At 37.9% G+C, this 27,406-nt stretch overlaps 4 protein-coding genes and 1 long non-coding RNA gene across 5 annotated transcripts; all 5 read left to right on the top strand.

Annotated features, from left to right (window-relative positions):
* The first annotated feature begins 1,169 nt into the window (after window positions 1–1,169).
* ALE1 (PA-domain containing subtilase family protein) lies at window positions 1,170–4,970 on the top strand. Its single transcript, XM_086662811.1, has 9 exons — window positions 1,170–1,586; window positions 1,718–1,862; window positions 1,951–2,354; window positions 2,490–2,655; window positions 2,734–3,016; window positions 3,101–3,441; window positions 3,539–3,806; window positions 3,944–4,216; window positions 4,300–4,970. Exons 1-9 carry the CDS (start codon window positions 1,363–1,365, stop codon window positions 4,710–4,712), a joined length of 2,517 nt encoding a protein of 838 aa, XP_086518937.1. The 5' UTR covers window positions 1,170–1,362; the 3' UTR covers window positions 4,713–4,970.
* Window positions 4,971–7,872: 2,902 nt separating this feature from the next.
* Window positions 7,873–9,479, top strand: LOC147560692 (uncharacterized). Its single transcript, XM_086658062.1, has 3 exons — window positions 7,873–8,882; window positions 8,999–9,100; window positions 9,185–9,479. Exons 1-3 carry the CDS (start codon window positions 8,163–8,165, stop codon window positions 9,329–9,331), a joined length of 969 nt encoding a protein of 322 aa, XP_086514188.1. The 5' UTR covers window positions 7,873–8,162; the 3' UTR covers window positions 9,332–9,479.
* A 703-nt stretch (window positions 9,480–10,182) lies between these two features.
* On the top strand, window positions 10,183–10,859 carry LOC147560693 (uncharacterized). The gene is made up of 2 exons (XR_015234851.1): window positions 10,183–10,449; window positions 10,540–10,859. It is a non-coding gene; the product is annotated as an uncharacterized LOC147560693 (long non-coding RNA).
* Window positions 10,860–18,518: 7,659 nt separating this feature from the next.
* HPL1 (hydroperoxide lyase 1) lies at window positions 18,519–21,118 on the top strand. The gene is made up of 2 exons (XM_086662812.1): window positions 18,519–19,663; window positions 19,765–21,118. The coding sequence occupies exons 1-2, from the start codon at window positions 19,247–19,249 to the stop codon at window positions 20,812–20,814; spliced, it is 1,467 nt and encodes a 488-aa protein (XP_086518938.1). The 5' UTR covers window positions 18,519–19,246; the 3' UTR covers window positions 20,815–21,118.
* Window positions 21,119–24,315: 3,197 nt separating this feature from the next.
* Window positions 24,316–26,774, top strand: LOC147560695 (putative pectate lyase 2). The gene is made up of 3 exons (XM_086662813.1): window positions 24,316–25,944; window positions 26,088–26,191; window positions 26,292–26,774. Exons 1-3 carry the CDS (start codon window positions 25,210–25,212, stop codon window positions 26,662–26,664), a joined length of 1,212 nt encoding a protein of 403 aa, XP_086518939.1. The 5' UTR covers window positions 24,316–25,209; the 3' UTR covers window positions 26,665–26,774.
* The last annotated feature ends 632 nt before the right edge of the window (window positions 26,775–27,406 follow it).

Consider the following 27,406-nt stretch of genomic DNA (forward strand, 5'->3'; position numbering starts at 1 on the left):
AGATGTAATTTGTGATATTAAGAGTTAAAGGTTGTGATGAAGAAGAGGATGATGATGAAGACGACTCCATGATCGACGAAGGTTTCTCTCTCTAGAATATAGTTGCGGAAGCAAATTAAAAACCTAGAAGCTCTGATACCATGTTAGATCAGAGACTCAAGTAAGATAGAGAGAGTAATTGTATTTTTCTCATTAACCAAACTCAGGAGTGATCATCTCCTTATATAGACCAAATACAGAGTTCGTTAGAGAGAGAGAATATGAAAGTTTGTTATTATAACAAACTTTCATATTTCTGTTAATTCTAACAGAATTACAAGAGAAAGGAAAAGACATAAAAGCCCCTAATACTTATACTTAGTCTTATTCTAACACTTCGAGTACACCTTCTTCTTCATACACTTTGAGTACACCTTCTTCTCTCTAACATAATTTATTTTCTTATCACTTTAGTACTAACTTTGCCGGTTGCAACTGCCTCTGTTGAAAGAGCTTTTTCAGCTATGAAGCTAGTTAAAACACACTTAAGAAACAAGATGAGTAATCCGTGGATTCGTCCGTGCATTGGATGCGTCTATAGTTTTGTTGTTTCCCTGCGCATGCAACTATTGTTTTCCCGTTGGTGACTAATTGTGTAAAAGATTGGTAAAATTAGCTGTTTTTCTATCTGTTGGCAAAACTAGCCCTTGGTGAATGTTTAACTATCCTTTGTTACTTAGTTTGATCGTTAACATTTATTCTGTTTTGAATGAATGTCAATTCTAGGCTGAGCCAAAGAGGCGGAAGAGGTGATCATTTAGGGCAGAAGGTGGAAGATGCAGCTCTTCAATGTTGGAATTTTGTTTGTATAGTAGGAAGATCATAGTGCGCACGCGCAAACCTGAGATATCTATCAATATATTTTGTTACTCCTAACAAGGTATCAGATGTATACAGTATTATAATACGATTGTGTATTCTCATTTGTGCAAGTGCTTCTGAGGTCTCGAATTGGCTATCATCAATTTATTCGCTTTGTTACATGTTTTGGCACACATTTTGCTACAACTATCATTTTTTCGGATAATAGATTAACCGTCTTTTTCCTGAAAGAACCAAATAAAGCTCTCTAAAATAACAGACTTTTCCTCACTTGCGCCCTAAAACGTGTGTAGTAAAGGCATGCATGTAGATAAAAAGTTTCAACTATCAGGTGTGTTTGGTGTGACAATATTCTAAACAGAATTTAGATTCAATGAGGAGCTTCGGGGAAACAAACAGAAATAATCGTTACCACTAATTGACTGACTGTTTTCTCCTACATCTCTCAATTCATCCTCAGCTTTATTCATGCCTATATCATGATCATCTTACCAAATATATATGATTGTCTGGTGGGTATATTGTTGTTACTCAAACATGGCAATTACAATGGCTGCATCAGGACATGCAGTTATGGGTTTTCTTATTCCTTTAATAATGATGATTGTTGTAAGTTTTGGAGAGGATAGAGCAATTTACCTGGTTTTAATGGAAGGTGACCCTGTCGCGTTTCACCAGCAAGGCTCAATGCCTTTCCAAGAAGGCCAAAGACGCGATCCAAACAGGTTCATTTGATTTTTTTTTTTTTTTAATCTGGTTTAGTATGAATATTTTCAATGATTTAGGATTATGTACTTCGGATTATTCAAAACGATGGATATAGCGTTATCTTGATTTCATTAATATATATATATAGTATAGCTTCGAAAAGGCATGCAAAGCACTTGGAGGAATCACATGATCAACTTCTTGAGAGAAGTCTAAAGGTTGGAAGCTACAGCAAGATCTATAGCTACAAACACATTGTTAATGGCTTTTCTGTTCACACCACTCCTTCTCAGGTCACACTCTAAAATTTGTCATTATGTACTCATCCCCTTTATTACCTGCCTTGTGTGCTTGCGTAAAATATCATCTGAAACTTAACAGGTAAAAGTACTTGAATTAGCAGAAGGAGTGAAATTAGTAGAGAGAGATAGAGGAGCTAAGTTGATGACAACTTACAGTCCTAAATACCTTGGACTGCCTACAGGAGTATGGAGTCAAGGAGGAGATAGAAATGCTGGGGAGGGATTAGTTATAGGAATCATAGACACAGGTATCGATCCTATGCATCCGAGTTTTGCTTATGATCCTACTAGTGCTTATAGATGGAATGAGTCGAACTCCTACTTTAGTGGGGGTGTCTGTGAGGAAGGACCGAGGTTTCCAAGGGGTTCGTGTAATGGTAAGATAGTATCGGCAAAATACTTCTCTGCTGGGGCTCAAGCTCTTCAACCTCTTGATCCATCTATCGACTACCTCTCACCATTTGATGCTGTTGGCCATGGAAGGTACTCGTTACTTTCTCAATTTCATATTATATGGACTTCTATACGTATGTTTGTTTGTAAAAGGCAAAATTATATTAAACGGTCTCGAGGAAAGAATATCTGGAATGAAAATATGTTCTTTTATAAAACAAACAGTCACGTAGCATCAACGGCTGCTGGAAATTCAGAGATCCCAGTGGTGACGAAGGGCTTCTTTTACGGACAGGCCAGTGGAATGGCACCCGCTGCACGGATTGCTGTTTACAAGGCTATCTTTCCCAGTGTTGGAACCACATCTGATGTAGTGGCCGCAATCGACCAAGTATTTACTACCACTTGTACCAAATGTTCAAGTGTAGGGAGAACTAGACGTTCTAATGCTTTTATTGGATTGAAACAGGCAGTTACAGATGGAGTAGATATCCTAACACTGTCAGTAGGACCAGATGAACCTCCAGAAGATACAATCACCTTTTTCAACGTCTTTGACATTTTCATGTTATTTGCTCGAAGAGCTGGTGTGTTTGTAGTCCAAGCGGCTGGTAATCAAGGACCAGCTCCTTCCACTGTAGTCTCCTTCAGTCCGTGGGCAATGGGTGTCGCTGCCTGTAGTACTGATAGATACTACCCTGCTACTCTTCTTCTTGGTAATGGTCAGAGAATCTCTGGTGTTGGATTATCAGGTACTCAGTCCCAACTTCATTACCATCACTTTTCCTCTCATCCATCACTAACTGAGTTGTGTTCTTCGTTTCTTTCACAAACAGGACCATCTTTGGGGAATGGGTTCCTTCACTTTAAGTTAGTATTAGCAAAGGATGCAGTTAAGTTAAATGGATCATTTCCAAGGACTCCTCCATATGTCGAGGAATGCCAGTTCACAGAAGCCTTGAATCCTTCAGTTGTACTTGGTAGTATTGTTATCTGCAGTTTCTCCGCCGGCTTCGCCAACCAGACTTCCACGGTCACCGCCATTGTTGACACAGCTACTCGTCTAGGTTTTGCGGGATTTGTTCTAGTTTCAAATCCCGCATATGGAGAATTCATAGCTGACCCCATTCCATTTTCTGTTCCTGGTATTATGGTTCCAAAGCTAGCTGATGTTCAAGTAAGAAACTTGACCTTAAAAATCACAGCCATTGACATACAAAAGCTACATTCTGTAACAATTAATGAAAATGATAGGATTCTTTCTTTGGATGTAGATTATTTCAGATTACTATGAAAAGCAAGTATACAGGAATCAAAGTGGCCTAGTTAGAAGATTTAGTGCAAGAGCTGCAATTGGAGATGGTAGACTAGCTTCTTTTCATGGAAAAGCTCCTATTGTCAGCCGATTTTCTTCCAGAGGACCTGATATTATCGACGACAGAAGGAACCTAGTAGATGTACTAAAGCCAGATATTCTTGCTCCTGGACACCTTATATGGGCAGCTTGGAGCCCCATGAGTGTCTTTGATCCAATTCTTATGGGTAACAAAGATATCTCCTCAGCTTTACGCTTCATAGCAGTTACACTCAAATTATTGTATAGTTTCAACAATTGCTGTCTTCTAATGTTCATCTTACTAGAATATTTCGATTCAGAACTAAACTTAATGGATGTATAGGTGACAATTTCGCACTATTGTCTGGAACAAGTATGGCAACTCCTCATATATCTGGAATTGCAGCACTGATTAAGCAACACAATCCTTCATGGACTCCATCAATGCTTGCTTCTGCAATCTCAACAACAGCATCCAAGTATGATAACCATGGGGAGCCAATAATGGCAGAAGGAGCCGAGATATCTAGCCTCTACCCTTCCACCCCCTTTGATATCGGGGCTGGCTTGATAAATGCTAGCCGTGCTCTGGATCCAGGACTAGTGTTTGCATCAGGTAAACTAACCAACTTATGTTAATACAGAGCTCCTAAATCATAGTTTTGTATCTTCTTCTAAAGCGCAACTGGTCTACAACAGGATTTGAAGACTACATAAACTTCTTGTGTTCTTTGCCCAATGTTGATCCAGCAACAGTCAATGCCATGACAGGAAGATCTTGCGTTAATCCGCTTCCTTACCCAGGCGATCTCAACCTTCCCTCGATAACCTTGTCGGCCCTGAATGGTTCCCAAACTGTAAAAAGGACGGTAAAAAATGTGGCAAAAGAGCAAGAGACATACACATGCTCTGTCTTACAGCCAGAAGGGGTTGTGGTCAGCATATCTCCATCTTCGTTCAGCATAGATCCAGACGGAACTTATGATGTGTATATCAAAATCGATGTGACTGAAAAAATGGATGTTTTCAGCTTCGGTGAGGTTGTTCTTACAGGAAGCTTGGATCACATTGTCAGAGTACCCTTGTCAGTTTTACCTGTTTCAGTTTGTTAGAAGCAGCCGAAGATTGGAAGCTCTGAATGAATCAAACACATTTTCAGAGCAATGTTGCAATCTCAGAGCAAATACCCAAGTAGTCAATGTATTCATTTGTTTTAAATTCTATGGGAAGAAACAAAATTGCGACCAGTTGTCATACTGTAAGACTGTTGACACGAAAAGAAACAAAGTAAAAGAATGTAGTTGATGGTGTATTTGGCAAGTGAAGATTTTCTTAAGCTAATAAATATGAGACAACCCCACCTTGAACCACTAAGGCTCATATCTATAGGTTTTAGAGACCCCTTTAAGACTGGCCTTCACTACAGTATGACATCTATGTGTTGCTAAGACTGCACCTTTTGTTATTCTTTTCAACTTTTTCTCTTTTCCAAATAGACTTCTACTTACCTCCACTCAATTATATAGCCCATAGGTGTTTCCTCTTCATATTGATGAGATATCACAAAGAGGAGATGAATGAGAAAGAAACACTAGCAAAGCGAGAATCAACCTGGAAGAACTTGGAAAATAGTACATTCTAGCATCCAAGTTTGTGAGCAATGAGGAAGTAGTAACTTGCAGGGGTGGTCCTGGGCCAAAGATAACAAAGCGTCGCTTCGGGCCACCGATTTTTAGGGGCCACCAAGACATTAATTTTTTTAAGAACTATATAAGAAGCCCAACTCTCTAAGAAAATTATAAGAGCCCCATTTAACAAATGTTAAGTAAAAAGGGTCACCAAATTTGATGATCTTTAAATGAATGAGAAAGAAACACTAGCAAAGCGAGAATCAACCTGGAAGAACTTGGAAAATAGTAAATTCTAGCATCCAAGTTTGTGAGCAATGAGGAAGCAGTAAGTTACTAACTTGCTTCTGTCCAGGCTCATGTCTTCTCTTTCCATTGGTGGTGCTATCATCACTAGTCCAAGCGCTGCAGATAGTCGCTGAACCAAATACCAAATCGTTCGGAGTTTTTTTACTTTATGATACAGATAGGGATAGAGGAGAAGGTTTCCACTTTCCAGTACCACACGACCCACATGCTAAGTCGGATGAGTTTAGTTCTCTTTCTCTTCCCTTTTTTGATTTATTTTCCAGCCGATGCCATAGAATTTAAAACATGTGATTATGTGTATCATGTAACACCCCTATTTTCTTGATATACCAAACTGGGTGGAAATAATAAAAGTCTAGGTCAGTTTTGTTTAGATGAAATACTGGTGGGTTTAAAAACCCTATTTATCTTCACTTTTGAGGAAACCCTATAGAAAAGAAAGAGGGTGCAGCCGCTCCTTAGTGAAGGGATGAGGAATAAAGAAGAAAAGTGATGGAAATAGAGTTCTCTAGTGAGAGAACAAGCCATGGTTGTGGTCTTAAAGTCATCTAAGGCGAAAAGAGGTAGATTTCCTATCTCCTAATTTTTTTGTAGGCTCTTTCAATTTATCCCATGATAGGTATAGTATTGTTAATCACATGAAAGAACGATTAAATGGCTTAGAGACTAGTTTTATCTAGAATTTCATAAAACATATATAGAGGACAGTATTTTGGTCTAAATTCAACTTACATCTGGTGTTGATATATGAAGAATCTCGGTGTGATTCTTATATTTCTGGAAAGGTCTGTTTGTCTACTTTCTATTTGTTCAAACGGTTTGTTAATCCGAGTTCCGAGTGAAGAGTTACGATAGTTTTCGTACAAGGTGTCAGAACAGTGTCTACTGCAGTCGGTTTATATTAAAATTAAATCTGGTGTAGATATATAATGAATCTAAGTGTGATTATTATATTTTTGGAAAGGTATGTTTGTCTACTTTCTAGTAGTTCAAACGGTTTGTTAATCCGAGTTCCGAGTGAAGAGTTACGATAGTTTTCGTACAAGGTGTCAGAACAGTGTCTACTGCAGTCGGTTTATATTAAAATTAAATCTGGTGTAGATATATAATGAATCTAAGTGTGATTATTATATTTTTGGAAAGGTATGTTTGTCTACTTTCTATTAGTTCAAACGGTTCGTTAATCCGAGTTTCGAGTGAAGAGTTACGATAGTTTTCGTACAAGGTGTCAGAACAGTGTCTACTGCACGTCGGTTTATATTAAAATTAAATCTGGTGTAGATATATAATTAATCTAAGTTTGATTCTTATATGGTTGGAAAGGTATGTTCGTCTAATTTTTAGTAGTTCAAACAGTTCATTAATCCGATTTTCGAGTGAGAAGTTATATTTGTTTTCGTACAAGGTGTCAGAACAGTCTCCGATGGACGAATTTATTGAGATAATTCACATGGTTTCTGTTCTTTAGGCAATGTATCTCCTAGGTAGATACCTTCTAGTGGTGAGCCTATGTTTGTTAATTAATATTTTTATTTGCTTGTTTGAGATTGCGATCCACGTGAGGATCTACTATAAGCATCATCCCTTCTGACTTGTCATGTGTTGTTGACTTGAATTGTTTGGTGAGTTTGTTTGTAAGTCTTGATAAGAGTCAATGTTTGTTGTGTATTGGTCTGAGATACCTGAACAAGAGTTTGATGATTGTGTCTTTCGACATAATGTGGTTGTCGACGTACATGTCAAGTTTGTGGCCATAAAGGTTTACCTTAGTTAAAGGCATGATATTTTCTATCTGCTGAAAAAAAAAAAGATCGTTGTATTATCAGGGTTAGTATTAGATTAAAATAATACGAGAACCGGAAAACCTAATAATTAATCGAATGACATAAATTATTAGTTTCGAGAGGGATTGGATAAATCTGATATATTATGTTAGTATTCACCGTTAAATTTCAGATAATGCCAATAATGAATATGAATGCAATGCTTCCTTGATTGGGGATTGAGCTTGCCTACCCGAGACTTAGGTTTGAGGAAATCTACTGCAGTTGGGTTTTAACCCAGCTATTTTGTTTTTCAGGTAATTATTGTGCACTCATGGTAGGTGTTGCTTGTGGATCCAGTTTGAAGGTCTCAAATCTTTGATTTCAAGGCGGTTAGCTTGAGATTTGGGATTTGGGGCGCTACATATCATAAGGGAGTTTTTTTTTTTTTGCGAATGTCGTGAGGGAGTCGGTTACAGCTTGTTGCTCTCGTGGGAGTCTTTTGTGTGTATCATAATGCCGGACAGAGAGACATTTTCCAGTTTAAATTGAGGTGTCTCCCTATTCCTATCAACGCACCCTTTCTTTCCATTTCTTGCACAATAGTCAGCGACTAAGCGTTATGTGGAAAATGTGACAGTGGAAGTTGAAGAAATAATCCCATTGGCAATGAATTTCTGTTTGTGTTGTGGCTCTCAAGTGGAAGAAAAACTTTTGACAAGGACATAATGGTCATTTAAATTGACCCATTCCCCTCGCAAAATCTCTTTAAAAAAACTTGGATATCCCTCTCGTCGTCTCCTCTAGTTTGACTATCTTTCAAGAATACAGGGGAAATTTTAGAGAGAGAGAGAGAGAAGAGATGCAGATGATGAGTAGTAAAGAGGAAATTCAAGAAGAAGAAGAAGAAGAAGAGGGTTTTAAGGGTTTGATTATTAAACCCACATTGCTCCGGCTCGGGAGCAACAACTCCACCATTACTGATTCTAGTAGTGTCGATGATCATGACGATGAAAACGAAGAAGAAGAAGAAATGGGGGACCATGTTATGTTCACTGATTCTTGCCCTAAATGTGGATCAAAGAAACGAAGATGTATCACCCCCGGATTTAAACCTAGGAAAAAACCCATCTTGATCAACACCAACAAGACCAAAAACGATCAAGATCATCAATTCTTCCAAGAAAATTCCCTCCTCCTCCGAACCAGAACCAGGTCAATTCCACCCATGGATTCCGACCCACTCTTGTTCCATCATCAGATACCTCCCCATCTTAATTCTTCTTCTTCTTATTGTCTAATTGGCCCGGCTCCCACTTCAACCCCACCACCAGCACAACCATCTGTAAATCTTTCATCTTCCCCCATTGATAAATTCTCTGTAAAACTAACACCATCACGATTTGAGCCATGTAATTGTTTCTTCCGATCACATAATACAAGCAAGAAACTGGACAGTGAAGGAGGAGGAGATCAAACAACCATCTTTACAAATTCAAAAACTAATGGTGGTAATACATTTCATGATGATCACGAGGTTAATTTAGATTCCAAAGCAGCAGGAGACAGGCTTACAGATTCGGTAAGGAAATTCATAATCTTCTGTAGGTTAATTAATTTGTTTAACGATCTTCTTAATTATTACCATGTCATAACAAAGAAGATAATGATTAAATTTATTAATCATAATGGGGGCAGAATAAGAGACTGATAAGGATAAAGGAAGGTCTGAAAGTGGTCAATACTCTGTTGGAGGACATTATACAGGAAGATGGACAACAAGTTGATGAAATTAACAAGGTATTCATTTACTATTTGATTAATTTGTTTATTACAGTATTCTTTTTTTCTTATTAGTCAAGACTCCACTACTGGTGCATGCAGGAGGAGGAAACCCATGAATATTACTATGAAACTCTTCCGGAAGAAAATGTCATCAGTTCAGAAAGAGATGAAGACGCCCTCAGAATTCGTTTCATTTGTTACTGCGGGAATCGTTACCAAATCTTCTTGGATGCTGCCACTGTTTGATTCTTCTTTCTGTTTATGGCTTATTCATTGTTATGTTTTGTATGATAATCAGCTGATTAATTAAACAACCATAGAATAAGATAATTTTGTTAATCATAATACGATGAATCGCAAGATCTTTTGTCGTATCAAAGTTTATGTTTTTTTTATTTTTTTTGAGAAGTCATATATTAAACAAAGCAAGTTACTTGAGAATAGTCCCACATGATAGAATGATACATAGCAACCAAGAATATAAGGTCTAGGTCCTCTCCACTCATTGTCAATTGATTTTGAGTTGGATGACCACAAACTTAACACGGTATCAGAGTTAGGCCCATACGTTATTAGCTTGAAAAAAAGTCACACGTGCTCCACGCCACCCGAGAGAAAAAAATACACGTGCTAGGCTCAAATAACCCCGCACGTGAGGGGGCGTGTGAGTATAGTCCGACATGGGAGAATTGGTAATTAGCAACAAAAAATATAAGGCCTAGGTCTTCTCCACTCATTGCTAATTGGTTTTGAGTTGGATGGCCACAAACTTAACAGTTACATTGTTCCGACCTAGTGGACTCTATTAACGAAAATATGAGACAGACTGAATTTTGACATAGTTAACCATGAAAAGGACCAAATTGCAAAGATTTATGTTGGAGCAAACAAGAAGCCACAAGATTATGTGCAGCCTGATTGCAAAGTTTGTGACAGTAAGAAAATGATCACACGTGTTTATCACGCGTTCGAGAACACAAACCATTGATTTCATGGTATAATCTCCACCCCACTTCAGGATCTACGACCAAGATTAGCTCAAGCAAAAATCTAGTATCCCCTTCCATTATATAAGCCACCAAACCTAGTTCATCTGCTAACTCCATTCTTATCTGAAACTCTATCATTTCACTATGAAGGGCTGACACTGGTTCAAAGCAACGAACTTAATTTTGTTCTGGTGATCTTAATCTGTCGTAGAGGTTGTGGACCCAGTTTTCTACCCGCAAGATGATGAAGAATCACTTAGATGTGGGATATACCTGAGGCACTCCTTCATTTTCCACCAGCAACGAGTGAGATCTGTCTGTGTCCGATGAAATATTAGCCCGTTTCGCATTTTCCACCATTTCCACATAAGAAAAGTTAGAGTATACCATACTTTGTTACCAGTTTCGTCATGTAATAGTAAAAAATTTCAGGAAGCTATCTGGATCTGTATTTATTTGTTGTAGATTTGGAATGCCTGTTAGTCGAACGAGTTTTTTGAACTGTGTACACTCTTCGAAGAGATGATACGTTGTTTCCAATTCGCCAGATCCACAAACTTTGTAGTTTTGGTGTATATTTGGTACTCTGATTCCAATATTACTTAATGTAGGTAAACATTATGAACCATTTTCCATATGAACTGTGTGTCTGTCGATTCATTCCTTTTTTTCTTTTAAAACTGTTTCAATGGAAATTGATGTGCTACTGTACAAATTTCTGGTATCATCTTTATCTTTAAGTAATAAGATTTAGTAGTAAACTTACCTTATGTGGTAGGGCAACATATCAGTCTATCTTTCTGGTTGCCTTAATGATGGCGGCCATCCCCTTAATGGGCCTTTCGGCCAAGAGATTAGTGGGCCTAACGGCCAGGTTACTACATTAGTGTAGTTTCCAGATTTTAGTATTTAGGGTTTCCATGTTTAGAGTCCAAGCAATCAAGGAAAGTATCCTTAGTAGTTATCTTTCTCTCTTTATTTTAGTCTATCTAGGAAAGTCTAATCTCTATATAAGAGAAGTCCGGTCGGTCTTGTTAAACATCGAATTGAATTATCAAATAAAAATCTCTTGATTGCATATTCTTCCTTGAATTATTTCCAGTTATTTCAGTTGTTCTTCGTTTACTTTTAGTTTTATTTAATGAGTTCTATTAATTTTACGCTTCCGCAACAATCTACATCACTTAAGGTATTAATATGTTTCGAATAAAATGTATTGTTTGCTCATTAAAATGTTGGTTGAATAAATCAATGTTCCAACTTTTAGTGTTATGCAAAAACAATTCAGAAACTCAAAAAGTATTAGCAGGCAGTTCATGTTCAATAACTAATAATTTATTTGGTAGAGCAAGTAGTCAAGGGTATGAATGTAGTTTAACAGAAGTACCATCACTTATAATCCAAATTATATTTGTGTGAATCGTTTCTTTGGACTTGCTTATAGCTTGCTTGAAAGTAGAGGAGGGGTTGAAATTATTTGTTGACTAGGAATCATCATATTTGACATATTATGGTTTTAGGAGTTTGATCCAAATTGTTTGTGGTTGAGTTATAAATCTCCATATCGTTTTGACTATTAATGACTCATTAACTTGCTGTAAGGATGTAATACCTAGACCTCCATTCTACCCTCCATATCATTTTGGCCTTTCTCACCCATTCTACCCTCCATATCATTTTGGTCCTTCTTACCCATTCTACCCTCCAAGGGTGCCTTCTAAAGATTAGCGGATACAATAGATGATGTGAAGGTGGTGGATTTCCGAGAATTTTGACCTCTTCATTATGGTAGAACTTCCTAAGCATCTCAACATTTGTTTCTTGCTTCGAATACTTATTCATTATCACAAACACAAACACATATATACAATCACGTTACACATACAAAAGAGCCAACACATGCTCAAACATACACATAAACAATTTTATTCCTTTTTTTTCATATCACTTTTTTTCATTCCTTTTTTTTTCTATAACACAAAACAAACACAACTCACATAATACTATATTCTTGTAATCAACTTTTCTTTCCATACTTGTTTTTGACATTCTTTTTTCTTTCTTCTCATGTCTTCATTCTCGGGATATAAGATGATGGATGGTGATGGGGTATCTGCCTCCCTCTAGTTGACATTCTTATCGGGTTTCAAGGACTACAAGGGCAAGGTTAATTCGCTATCCTAATGTCACTCCTAGTGACGAAGAAAGTTGAGCACACGAGATTAAATGAGCTCTTTTATATGTTACGAGGTTGAGTAGCTCTTCATTCTACTCGGAGTTACCGCGGAAGAGTACACTCGAAGGACAATTTAGGCTTTGAGTTCTCACATGGGTTAAGTCTCCACTAATGACTACTCTAGGTCTCTTAGAGATGTTTCTTCACCACTAAGATGCTACTCACATGACACAACACAAACACTAAAGGACTTGACTTTCATGCAAAGGTCATTAGCAATCACAAAACTCATCAACTAGACACAAATGCATCAACATTCTTAAAACTACCACTACAATCACATGCAAATCTACTCAAAATGTTCAAAAATTTTCAAATTTTGGCTAATTTGAACCCTTTTATCTTTGAAACCTATAGTCATGCATTGGTTATGGTCGTATCCCGCATCCCCAAACTTAAAACTAACATTGTCCTCAATGTTCCAAGCATAAACTCACCAAAACATAAAGAGGCACATCAATTTAAAGAGAAGAGTGCAGAGATATTACCATAACTGAAGGAGATAAATGATGATACTACCAAGACTCTTAAATAAATAGGTTTCAAGTTGACGCCAAGCTCACCGTCATCCCCAAACTTGGAACAAACCACGTCTCAGAAGTAAAAACATATGAAAAATACTCCTAAAATATCAACAAATATCATGAGAATGAATCACATAAAAGACATGACCACATATAAATCTACCACTAACGTGGGTATACACGATTGCGTTGAGCTATGAAACTAGCCTTTGATTCTCTTGATTTCACACAAGAGCACGAGTTATGTCTCGTGGAGGTTTTCCAGTGATGATACCCACAAACATCAAGACCCATCTCAATCGGCCTAACGATCATAAAGCAAAAGACGAAAGATTTGGGGGTCAACCCAAAGAAAGCTATATACAAATGGTAATCGTCTCACAACTATGTAGCTATAAAGAGCAAGTAAGACGATTGAAGAAAATAAGCCATCCCCAAACTTAGTGGATGCACCGTCCACTAAGTAAGCATAAATGCTAGGGGCGACGACTAAGAATTCGTCAAAAAGATCGACATACAAGTGAAGGACTAAGATGTCAGTCGAAGGCAAGAAGTCATCTGCAAGCTTAGTGGATAGAACATCCAATAAGTCTGTAGACGTTCTAAGAGAGACGTCTGAAATGTCCCAAAAAAGATCACGACCGAGTCTGAGATTACGTGAAAGGTTGAACTGGACTCTAAGGGTAAGATAATAGGCTCAGGGACCAAGTCAATGTCCATGGTTTCTTTAGGTAAATGGTCTGACACACTATCCAACATGTCTCTAGGTACTATGTGATCGATGTCCTCAAAGGCATCTGAAGCCTCATAGTCAGTTATAACATCATATCTGGCATCTAAGACTGACTTCTTACAAGTGTCGAAGACTTTTCAGTTGATCCTCAAAGGCATCTAAGCCTCATAGTCAGTTTATAGAGCCATCATCCTGAATCTCAAAGTCTGATGTAGTCCTATCATGATGAGACGACACATGTTGAGGAAACGAGACAACAAGGTTATCAGTTTGTTCAAGCTCTTGGGTCTTCTCAGTTGATCCGTCGACATTTAACTTAGTACTAGGATTTGACGTATTACCCTCGTCATCGGACCTAGTACCCTCTTGAGTTTGGGGTGGTGAAACCCCTTCCTCGTCGGCTAATAACTGTGACTCAATAACATGTAATTGATGTCTTAAAGACTTAATCTTCGGTTTCGTTTGAGTCGCAAATTGTAACATAATCTCAATAAGACGACTCTCAGACTCTGATTGAGATCTATCTTCAAGAAACTCTTCATAATAAGGCTCACAAGTGTAATTAAATGAAGACTCTTGATAATAACTCCCACCGTACATACTAGGATCGATCATACCTGCCTCTAAAATCATTGTTCTCAGAATAGTGCGGACTATAAGGTCTCTCATACATATTTAGTGTTGGACCATATCCATCACTAATTTGACCATCTCTATGCATATGTTGGTATTCTTCTAGTGTCATATGAGATCGATCAGGCTCAAATAATCTATTCCTCTCACTAATCGGACCGTCTCTACACATTCGTTGATAATCTCCTAATGTCATACCAGGTCGGTTAGGCTCGTCTCTAGACATTTGTTGGTATTCCCCTAGGGTCATACGAGATCGTTCATGCTTTAATGGTCTATTCCCCTCACTAATCGGATCATCCTTACACATCCGTTCGTATTCACCTAGGGTCATATCAGGTCAGTTAGTGCGGGGAATCCTCGAAACAAGCTCATCATCATCAACATCGAATGACCAACCGTTATAAGAACGGGTCATGATCTCACAGTATTCAAAGATGGTAACACACAATCACAAAATGGGAACTAACAATTATAGAACTAAACAATCGCACAAAAGTAAGAAGGAAGAGCTAAATTGCGATACTATCGATTTTTCGCTTTCCGTCTCGATTCCTTCCTTTCCTTCGCTCCTATCTCTCTTCTGGCTATTTCCTTAAAATGGTACCTAAAAATAAATACACTTAAGAAAATAGAATAACAAATAAAGCAAAAATGTCTAAGTAAGAAAATAACATTAAACTAATTAACAAAATAAGCAAACGATATCAAAACTACTAAACCTATCCCCGGCAGCAGCGCCAAAAATTTGATAGGCCCAAAATGGGTCTATTCCCGCAAGTATACGAGACCAATTATAGTACTCGGTAAGACCGAGGTCGATCCACAAGGAAAGGAAGGAAACTTCAAATACTGATGGCGAGTTTAACCCAATAATCAAGATGTCAATAACTAACTTAGACTAAAACACACACACACCCCATTTCATAAATTTGATGATTGATTTGAAAGAAATAAGAAAACAAATAAAACTAACTAAACTATCTAAGTGAGAGGTGAGAGAGATTCAGGAGAAGAGTCTCAAGAAGTCGGACAAGAGTCGAGTGAGATGGATACTTTGGTCCACAAGATTGATAACGATCACTACTAATTATCTACTAGAATGGAAGGTTAATTAACTTCACCCACATACATTGACAATCCTCAACATAATGTGTCAAAATAAATATCCTTAAAGCTCTTTTCTCCCGGTCTCGTTCGCATGAGATGAAAATATGATGAATTGCTCCATTTATTCCGAATCAAACACCAACCTCCAAATAAGCTTCCTAATCAAGAAAAACGCATAAATTATTACAAATAAACTCGAAAAGAACTAACTCATCGAAGTTAAGTGATCTAAATGTGGCATTTTCACGCCACATCAATTGGAATTATTTGTTGACTATGAATCATCATATTTGACATATTATGGTTTTAGGAATTTGACCCAAATTGCTTGTGGTTGAGTTATAAATATCCATATAATTTTGGCTATTAATGACTCATTAACTTGCTGTTAGGATGTAATACCTAAACCTCCATACTTCTCTGGGCTTGTTATAATGTCTCAGTTTATGAAATGTAATTATTTTTTTCATTTTGTGCATGTCTCCACCGAAAACACCCTTTTATGGGTTCTAATTGATCAAGGACATTTTTTGGTAACACTTGATAACTACATGGGTACGTGCAAAAAGTGGCAAGTATTGATTCAATTAGAACTATTCTACCATCACGTGAGATAAATTTTTGTTTCCAGTCCGAAAGTGAATTTTGAAAATTTTCAACCAATCACTTATGGCGTGGAATTCTATTTCCTGGTTTGAGAATTAAGGCTCCAAAATATTTGGCTTGGTCAGACATAAGTGGGGCATTGAGTTGGACTGTGTATTGGGTCTGAATATTCTCGGGCACTCCTCTACTAAAGAACAAGGAAGATTTGGTAAAATTCACCTGTTGTCCAGAGAAGTTAGAATATTGTTCCATTAGCTCTATAATTGTATCTAGATTGTTTAACGTTGTTTTGCCAAACATAATCAGGTCATCAACAACAATAGATGTGAGATGTTGAGACTAGCCTGATTAATCTTGTACTCTGTAAACTTATTATGATTTTCATAATGAAAAATTAACAGGGAGAGTGACTGTAAAGTGACTGTAAGGTTAGGATAAAGAGCTAGGGTGACAAAGGACATCCTGTCTCATGCCTCTAAAGCCAGTGGCGTGGCCGAGAATTTGGGGGTCCGGTGCGAAATTTCAATTGGGGGCCCTCCATATCATAAATAAGAAATGAAAAAAAATATACACGTGAAATTGCAAATTTTTAAACAAGATATCAAATTGCAGATGAATTCATATCATAAAACAATATTGCAAAAAATTGAAAGAAAAAAATTAACACATACTGTAGATGAAAATCAAAGTTTTATGCAATATTTTTGACTATGTGTACTTGCTTCTAAGCTCTAACAATTATGACAAATTGACAATTAAAAATACTTTTAGATTTGGAGATTTTTGAGAGAAGAACACCTTTTGAGACGTAAAACTTGTAAAAAAAATTTAATCAATTAAAAAAAAAACGATGTACAAAGGAAGAACTTGTAAAGAATTAAGAAAGTTGTAAATCCAATTTTAGTTTGAGATGAACAAAATAAAAATGAAGCAATTCTAGACAAGTTTGAGATGAGATAATGTTGGAGATTTAGAAAATACTATATACATACCAATATTATACTCCTATTCAAGAGTAGAATTATAAGGTTAATTATAGAATAAACTTATCTCAGCAACAAAAAAAAAAGAATAAACTCTACACATAGTAGATTACATTATTAACAGAATAGTACATTATAATTAATGCCAGAGAGAGAGGAATGGAGACAAGTCAAATAACATATACAAGTAGAGAAAAGTTAGAGAGAGGGAGTATGAAGGTACTGGTTTTAATGGTAGATAGAGAAGAGGTTAGAGAGAGAGTGGAAGTCTAACAGTACAAATCCATCTATTGTTTTTTTGATAACTAAAATTTTTTTTGGGTACTTCAATAGTCTGAGGGATAATAAATTGGGGCCCTGGATAAAGTGGGGGCCCGGTGCGACCGCACCGGATGCACCCCTTTATCCACGCCCCTGTCTAAAGCTCGTAAGAAAGTAGAGGACACATCCGTATGGTTTCAAGTTTATGTTGGATATAAGAAAGTAGAGGCCACATCCATATTTCTTTTACTGAGTTACGGTGGCATGGCAAATCTAATCCTTATGAGAAACATAATTCCATTTTGATAATCTTTTTAACCTTTCGATTCATAATTAAAAATCTCTTTGTCCTTGATCACTTTCTTCGCCGGAAAATTGTCTTTGACCGACCACAACCATTAACAATAATATTTTTCTTCTTCTTGAGAATATTCAGCATCGAGAAAATGAGAGAGAAAGATAGGTTTATTAAGCTAGTTTGGTGGCGATGACGAGGAATGAGAAGATGATAAGAACAAAAAGTGGTCGGCCGACCATTTGTTGGCAGGTAGGGACCGATCATTCGCCGACGACAATTCTCCGATGAAGAAAGTGATCAAGGACAAAGAGTTTATTAATTTTGAAAACAAGGGTAGAAGAAGAAAAACAAAGTTTGATGTTAAACTTGACTAATAGCTGACCGACGGAAATATGAAAAAAAAAGGTCTGATTGGAAGTTGGTCATCTTTAGACTTTAGGGAGCCATTTTGGTGTCTGGGTCATCTTTAGGGGACAAAATGAAATTATCCCTTATGAGAAAGGATGGATAGAGAGATGATTTTTATAAGGATGCCTCTAAAGACGCCCTGTCCTTTTTCTCTTAGCCCACCTCTCTCTTGGCACTCCAGTGAACCTCAGACTGAGTAGTCCAAGGTCATTGGGGTAGTCTCAGGGTACTTGAACAGGGTCTGATCCGTGTTGTTCGAGCCCAACACATTAGGCCCAGTCCCCTCGTACTGCCCCCAGTTCATGGACTGCGAACTGAGGTGGAGACCCAAGTGTAAACAGAAGGGACACCTACAAATGCATCCTTTTTATAAGACCCGTTCAAGTGTTCAACTACAACATTAGCATCAAAGGCCGCCCTCCCTTGACAACAACTAAAACTACTATCTAGTAACAACTGTAGTAGTTTTCTCAAATTAGGCCAATACTATCATTTATGGGTTATCCACAACCAACCAAAGGAATCCTTGGTTTGGCAAACGGATAAAAATGAAAGACCAATTACAAAACATGTGGTTTTATAGGAGAGATCTTGGGCCCTTTTTTATTTGTCTGTATCTAAAAGGGAATGGAAGAATTCCAATGGGAGGAGAAGATGGTTTGCGAGGGGATAACGAGGGATAAGGGTGGGAATTGTGTGTGTGAGCCCCCAAACTCGGTCTAAAATGCCCAGGTCTATTGAGAAATTGTCTGGCCCGAATTCCTACATGGCTGGGTAATGTCCCCCGGGTCGGTGGGCTTCACACAAAAACTTTTCAAAAATTCTATTTCTCCCTCCATTTCAGTCCCTCCCCCAACCCTCCGCCCGATGTGGTGACATATCAGTGGAGTATATTTTCTCACAATTCTCTCTCCAATTGCTCCACACTCAAGTGACATATTGCCACATTGGCGGAGGGTTGGGAGAGAGACCAAAATGGAGGGATGAATAGAACTTCTCAAAACTTTTAGGTGCTCGTATAACCCGCAGACTAAGCTTGCTTCTAGTACCCGTAAGCCCCTCTTTTTTCTTACGAGTTAAAAAGTATTTTGGATGGCTACTATTAATATAAATGTCTTCTTCTTGATGAACTCTACTATAACTGCCTTACCAAGACACAATTAGAGTTTGAGTTTTGCACTAGGTAGAGAGACTTTTTCAGCAACAGTTTGTTGTTTTTAATATTAGGAACGTGCATGTCACAGTCAAGTCGGGTGGGACGATGATGTATCATATATAGGAGGAGAGAAAGAACAAATAATTGAGTGAAACAAAAAAAAGTCGTCTTTAAAGCTCATCATCAATCGGTGATAGATAGATCATAAATACAGAGAAAGAGAGATGAATTTGTCAGTGGCCATGTCCTCACCATCAATCATACCACCGTCGCGCATGGCACCACAAAATTTACCAGTAAGAAGCATACCAGGGAGTTATGGTTTACCACTCATAGGACCAATGTCAGACAGATTAGATTATTTCTGGTTTCAAGGGCAAGAAGCATTCTTCAAAAAGAGAATGGAGAAGCATAAGAGCAGTGTTTTCCGTACAAATATACCACCCACTTTCCCCTTCTTCACCAATGTCAACCCAAACATGATTGCCCTCCTCGATTGTAAGTCTTTCTCTCATCTCTTCGACATGGATATCATTGAAAAGAAGAATATTTTGATTGGTGATTTCATGCCTAGTCTTGACTTCACCGGTAATATCCGTGTTGGTGTTTATCTTGATCCCTCTGAACCTCAACACTCTCAGGTATGTATGTACGTACCATACGTAGTACTAGTTAATCAATTCAAAATCATCAATTTTAGCTTGTTCACTTGTATTTATTTTTCTTCTAATTTAATTTTCAGGTCAAGACCTTCGCCGAAGATATCCTCAAACGGAGTTCAAGGGTTTGGGTGTCGGAGTTAAAATCAAATCTTGACATAATGTGGGACACAGTTGAAAAAGAAGTTTCAGAGAAAGGCGAGGCATCATTATTGGTACCGTTGCAGAAGTGTATTTTTCGGTTCCTAATGAAGAGCCTACTTGGAGCGGATCCGTTGGCTTCGCCGGAAATTGGTGATAATGGGTTTACTATGCTTGACAAATGGCTGGCGCTTCAACTCATACCGGTTCAGCCAATAGGCATCTTGCAACCACTTGAAGAGATTTTTCTCCACTCTTTCGCTTACCCATTTGCATTAGTTAGTGGTGATTACAAAAAACTGTATGAATTTGTGAAGAAAGAAGCGAAAGAAGTAGTGGAAAGAGGGATGAAGGAGTTTGGACTGAGTCAAGAAGAAACAATCCACAATCTCCTATTCATTATAGGATTCAATGCGTTTGGTGGGTTCTCTGTTTTTCTTCCATATTTATTAAACACACTGGGGACCAAAGGAGAATTGCAAGAGAAACTAAGGAAAGAAGTGAGAGAAAAGAAGCAGAGTGCAGGTACTAGTGGCGGTTTGAGTTTCGAGTCAGTGAAGGAGATGGAACTGGTTGAATCGTTTGTGTATGAAGTTTTAAGATTCAAACCACCAGTTCCGTTACAATACGGAAGAGCGAGGAAGGATTTCGTACTGAATTCGCACGAATCGGCATACGAGATAAAGAAAGGCGAACTACTGTGCGGGTACCAGCCGTTGGTGATGAGAGATCCAAAAGTGTTTGAAGAAGCTGATAGTTTCGTGGTTGATAGGTTTACAGAAAAACAGGGGAAGAAACAAGAGATGATGAATTATCTCTACTGGTCCAATGGCCCACAAACAGGGCAACCAAACACCTCTAACAAACAATGTTCGGCAAAGGATATTGTTGTACTCACTGCCTCACTCTTGGTTGCCCATTTATTTCTCAGGTACGACTCATTTACCATCTCCTCCTCCTCTGGCTCCATCACTGCCCTTGTCAAACCATAAATGCTCTTAATAATACTACCTACTTTGTTATCATGTGAAAGGAAATGGAATTCTACCAAAGTTGAAGCATTTATCATTACTACTTTTTTTTTTTTTTTTTTAGCACCAAGTCATGTGAAAGATTTTCTACTAGTCTTTGAAAATCTCTAGGTATGTCACAACATTTTAAATGGACAACATATTTCTATTGTAAAAGTCCGGAGGTCATACGTTGGATCATGATAGATGTGAAATCCATCTTTTGTTAACTTGTGTTGATAGGTATAAATAAAATAAAGGTGGGAATATATTTCATGTCTCTTAAGACGCAAGATGTTTCTGATCGTGATACTTATCGGGCTTACTTAATATTTATTTGTTCATGGTGTATACCATATTGAATTTGAGAGATTTTATAGGTAATGCCGAAAGTTGTTATTGGCAATATTGCTAAATGCAATCCTTATTTTGGTTAGAGGCAATGTCTGTCGAAGAGGTAATGCCTCAATCAATGTTTAACCTAAATGGGGCAATCGTCCGCAGCGGACCGACAACTTTAACTGATTTCTTTTTCTTTCTCTATCTTCCTGTTCTCCTTCCTCCTTCTTCTTCCCTCTCATCTCTCTTTTCTCTCATCTCGTAAACCACTATTATGTTATAATAAAAGGCAGTCTATGTAATTTTATCTCTTGTTACTTCCTCCATTTAAACCCGCCCAAAACCCCACCTCAAGCTCTGCAACCAAGTAACTTTTTAGTTTTTAGTGAGAAAGAGTTTTAGGTTGTGTTTGTTTTTTTGTGGATGGCTGAATCTGAATTTTCTGAACTGAATTGACTGAATCTGAAAAATCTGAATTAATTTAGAAGTTGGGTGTTTGTTTTTTAAACCTGAATCACTATTTTGACTATAATACCCCTAATTCATGTAGTTCACCAAACAGACCCTAACCTTATCTTAAATAAAACATTAGAAACCCTAGCCTTTAAATCTTCTTCTCTCAAACAGTCAATAGCCTCCATCTCTCCGATTGAGAAAAAACACAGCCTCCATCTATCTCTCCATCTATGGAAATCTCTCGTCGGAAATATCGCTGGAAAGCTAGTGAGAGAAAGTTCCTCTCTCACTCTCTCTCTCTCTTCTTCTTCTTCTCTCACTCACTCACTCTCTCTTTTTCTACTCAAGCGAAGGTTTAGAAGTTTAACCCTCGCCAGGTCCGGCGAGGGTTCACAAATGTCTGAAGATGTTGGTTCTGTGTTGTGGTGGTGGTAGCCGTAACGTGCGATGGTAGTCGTGGTGTGGTTTTCTCGGTGGTGGTGCTATTGGTTTTGTGGGTGGCAATGATGTTGGTTTTGTGGGTGGTGGTGATGTTGGTTTGGTGGGCGGTGGTGACGTTGGGTATGCCGGAGGTGGTGCTGTTGGTTTTGTGTGTAGTGGTGTTGTTGGTTTGGACAGAGGTGGTGCTGTTGGGTTTGCCGGAGGTTGTGCTGTTGGGTTTGCTGGAGGTGGTGATGTTGGTTTGGTGGGTGGTGGTGTTGTTGGGTTTGCCGGAGGTGGTGCTGTTGGTTTGGTGGGTGGCATTTTGCAGGTGGTGGAGGTGTTCACAGATGGAAAAGTTTCCATTTCTAAAATAAAAGGGCAGAAACGTCATTTAACAAATTTCAGAAGTTGGACCCATTTTTCAGACTTGTTTTGAAGTCTGAAATATATGGACTCCTTTTCAGCCCATTCAGACTTCGGCCCAATTCAGTCAAAATTTCAGATTTTTTTAAAATCTAAAACAAACATCTGAAATCTGAATTAGGTTCCAATTCAGATTTCAGATCTAAAAAAATGAATAAACAAACAACACCTTAGAGAGGGCAAAAGGTGAAGATAGATCTAAAATGGAGTCTTTTGCTTCATTCAGTAGCTGTAATTCTGTCAATGACCACAGATTCATCTTCCTCATCGTGGTTTCATCCTACTATCAATAACAATTTGGCAATTCATTTCCTGTGAATCAATCTTTTCAACTTGAATTTAATTATTATCGAAGATCATGCCCTCAAGCAGTCAAGCTGAAAAAATTGTTCATCATATGATCTGTGAGTTCTATGAATCAAAACCAAGTATATCTCCTGCCCTAATTCGTCTTCTCCTCCATGACTGCTCCATTCAGGAATCAAATCCTTCAATAGTTCATTACTTTTCTTTACGTATTTCTGAAATTTGATTTAGGGTTTCAGTTACATATGCAAATACAAAAGTGAGTTTTGAGTTTTCTTGATTGCGTTTGTTAATTTTCTTGTTCATTTTATTTCTAAGGGTTGTGATGGATTTGTTCTACTTGATTCCGTCGATGGAGTGCAATCTAAAAAAGAAGCAATTTCAAATCAATGTTTAAAGGGTATTGATGTAATCAATATGAAGAGAGAGACGAGAGGGAATAATAAGAAGATGGAAGACGAGAGGGAGGGAAGAAGATGAAGAATGAAGGAAGAAGATTAGAATAATATTTTTTCCGACAATGATTTAAAATGGCCAGCGCTTTGGGGAAAGCTAAATAGTTTCCGGGGTGTGAAATTTTAAAGGGAATATGTAGAATTTTGAAAATTTTCCGGGGAAACTAATTTTATGGGGAATATTTTCTAACACCTCATGTATTCGCCACCTCATCGTCTTCACCGGTGAAGGTCGCCGGCCGGCCAATTTCCGGCCGGCGACCTTCAACCATAAAATTTTTTTTTTTCCTTCTCCTCTCTCTCTAGATCTGATCTAGAGAGAGGAGACCTCCATTGGAGGTCCGAACAGACCCTTTTGAAGGTCTGTTCGCAGACCTCCATTGGAGGTCCGAACAGACCCATTGAAGGTCTGTTCGGACCTTCAATGGAGGTCTCCTCTCTCTAGATCAGATCTAGAGAGAGGAGAAGGAAAAAAAAAACTTTTTTTTTATGGTTGAAGGTCGCAGGCCGGAAATTGGCTGGCCGGCGACCTTCACCGGTGAAGACGATGAGGTGGCGAATACATGAGGTGACAGAGAGAGAGAAGTGAGGTGGAGAGAGAGAGAAGTGAGGTGGAGAGAGAGAAAGCTGAGGTGGAGAAGCTATTTTGCTTTCCCCCTAAATAAAATTGTCAAACAAAATTAATCAATTTTTGACCAAGTCTTCACACCCCGAAAATTATTTTGTTTTCCCCAAAACGCTGGCCTTTAAAATTAAAAGTACAAAAGATAGCAAATCCACTTTGAGTCATAAATCAAGTGTACGTGGCATTATGGATGGGAATCGGGTTGTCCGCGTCACTAAACTTCTCGGGCAGTCTCGGTTGGCAACCAAAATTTTGGAGTTTATCATAAGACCATAAAAATATGTATAGATCTGAGGGTCTGAAAAGTTTTGATCAGTTGAGAAAGATAGATGATTGAGTGGGATACCGTTAATGATTTGACAGATAGACAAAAAATAGGAAGTGTTAAAAACGCCTCTAAAAAGTGTTAATGGCCCTCTCTTCCCTCACAATCTCTTTTCCAAATTTTGCTTTCAGGCGGCGCTACGTGGACGGTGTTAGTGATTTTTCTTGGCTGCGAGTGAGATATCTCGACTCTAATAATGGAGGTTTTACATGGACAACTCCAACAAGGACCACCCCTCCCTGGTCCCCCCCTAGGAACGACAACTCTAATGTACAAAATCATTTTTCCCGATATTCACGTGCTAACTAAGAAATATCTAATAAAATTAGTCTTTTAGTATAATTAGAATTATTTCAAGTTCAAAAATCTGGAAACAATTAGAGTTTGGTTGAAAAACAAATTTGAGAATTTGGCCCATTTCTGCATTGACAAGATTCTTGACTTGATGATTTTTTTTTGTAATGGGGTTCTCATTTACGATAAACGGTGACTTCTTTTTTTCTAATCAAGTAGGAGTACAACTTAAATCAATGAATCTTGAACCTTGGGGTTTATCAATAAATGTATGAAGTAATTGGTTCATGCTTAATCCATGAAGTAGGATTATTTCTAAGCAATCTTGTACCTCATCCGTTTTCATAGCAATAGGAGAAAAGAGAGGAATTAGAAAGACTCTATGTGTGTGTGGGGAGTGATGTTTACTTTCTTTAAATTTTAAAAGAAAGAAAAAAACAGTGTAAGAATTGATTTACTTGTCCAACTTTTCTTTTAACAGATGTCTTTATTTGTTTCTTAACAAAATATATTTTGTTTAGCTTAATTATTTCTAAGCTTCCTTTCCTTTCCTTTCAAGTATAAAGTAAAAGATCATGATTTCAGTTCATTTGTTTATCTATTGATACGTGAGTAAAGTGTGTGAACCATCTATCCTCTCCTGCTTCTCTCTACTATTTATTAATCATCTCTATTAAGCACATCCTTATAACAATTAAAGTTAATCTCATCACAACCCAAAATTAATTAACATGATCTCCTCATTATTAACCCATTCTCTCTTACTATTTTCTTCTGTACTCACATCTTGGGTTTCCTTAACAACAAGTACTACAACAACATCAAGCTGTGGCCAGCAGCGGCCGCCTAATCCCCATAATAACCACGGAAAGATACTCATGATGAACCAAATTGATAGTTGTTGGAGATTGGATTCTACTTGGGCAACGAATCGTAGAGTATTAGCCAAGTGTGCGAAAGGGTTCGGCAGGGGAGCCATTGGGGGAGAGCATGGTGCAACCTATATGGTTACGGATCCGTCCGATGATCCCATCAATCCAAAACCAGGTACTCTTAGATATGGTGCAATCCAGAATGAAGCACTGTGGATAATATTTAATAGGGATATGGTTATAACACTAAAGAATGAGCTAATGATAAACAGCTACAAAACTATAGACGGGAGAGGCGTAAACATCGAGATAGCGTATGGTCCCTGCATAACAATATATCGAGTAAAACATATAATTATACATGGAATAAGCATTCATGACTGTAAGCCTGGGAAGCCGGGACTAGTACGTAGTTCACCAGAGCGTGTTAGAAAGAGGAGCGGGTGCGATGGGGATGGGATAGAAATATTTTCTTCCTCAGACATATGGATAGATCACTGCTTTCTTGCTAGATGCACAGATGGTCTTCTGGATGTCATCCATGGATCCACAGCCATCACTGTCTCGAATAATTACTTCACTCAACATGATAAAGTAAGTATATACGTAAGTACAACTTTTTTTTTTATTTAACCATTTATGTATCACTATATATATATGTGTGTGTGTGTGTGTGTGTGTGTCGATCGATCAGCTGGTTAGCCTATCAATATTAAATAAAATTATAACATCTGCAGGTGATGTTGCTGGGAAACAACGACGATTTTAAGGGTGACAATGTTATGAAAGTTACCGTAGTCTTCAACCATTTTGGCCCTGGTTTAGTTCAAAGGATGCCCAGGTATTTAGTTAAAAGTTCTTCTTTTGTATAATATACTAAAACTGAATTAAATCCCGATTGTAATTAAGAATGTAAACCACAAAAACATGGGTTTGTGCAGAGTAAGGATAGGGTATGCCCATGTTGTGAACAATAGATATGACGAATGGAAGATGTACGCAATTGGTGGAAGTGCTAATCCGACGATATTTAGCCAAGGTAACTACTTCACAGCCCCTAACAATCCAGGAATCAAACAGGTAACGAAACGAGAGAACATTAATAATATACAAGGGTGGAAGAAGTGGAAATGGAGATCAATGGAGGATGAATTTGAGAATGGAGCATACTTTGTTGAATCAGGTAAAGGAAGCTGTTCTCCTAACTACACACACACTCAATCATTCCATATTGCTCTCGGATCAGATGTCCCTTCTCTTACTTCAAATGCCGGTCCATTGACATGTCTCCTCTCAAACCCCTGTCATTATTAGCTTCTTCTTGTAAAGTTTGACAACATCATTATGTAGTATAATTCTACTCAGCACAAGCAATTAATATGATTTTGAGTGGGTGATAGTTTGTTGGGTCATCCCAGGAACCATATGTTTAATTTTGTTATCTAGACTAATGGTTTTTCTAACATTATGGCACATAAATTCTTTCAATATATGACCACTCCCCAATGTGTTGGTGGATGATTATCAACGTTATACACGAGTTTTCTTCAAAATGAAGTTTTTATTGGCTAAGCAATAAAATTTGCCCTTAAAGGTTAAAATTCATGATGAGGCTATAAATATTGATTGGAAGTCATTTTACATTAACTGTCGGAATTCCATGCGATTCCGAGATCGACAAAATTTGTGTTCAAATTCATAGGTAAAATGCAGTTTGATTGTCAAAGCAATGATTTGCCTTAAAAAGTTAAAATTCCACGGAGAAGCTACGGAAATTGATTACTTTACAATTTTCCGTCTACTCTCATAGGATAGGAATTTGTCCATAAATTCGGGTTTACTCAATACTCAATTATCTAACTACAAAGGCAATCTAATTGACTTGAGTTTCAGAGAGATTTCCGAGTTTCTTACATGTTTCACCCCCCAGAATGTAAGGAGCATAGCGGGATTCGACGTAGAAGTCTGATGCACCTAAAAGGTCTCCACCTGCAAGTATATGGGCATAAAGTAATAAACCCGGTAAGACCGGTATCGATCCACGGAGATAGGAAGG

The sequence above is a fragment of the Eschscholzia californica genome, unplaced genomic scaffold (genome assembly GCF_041429995.1).
Source record: "Eschscholzia californica isolate CP2 unplaced genomic scaffold, dmEscCali1.0.p SCAF_2, whole genome shotgun sequence".
Taxonomy (NCBI): domain Eukaryota; kingdom Viridiplantae; phylum Streptophyta; class Magnoliopsida; order Ranunculales; family Papaveraceae; genus Eschscholzia; species Eschscholzia californica.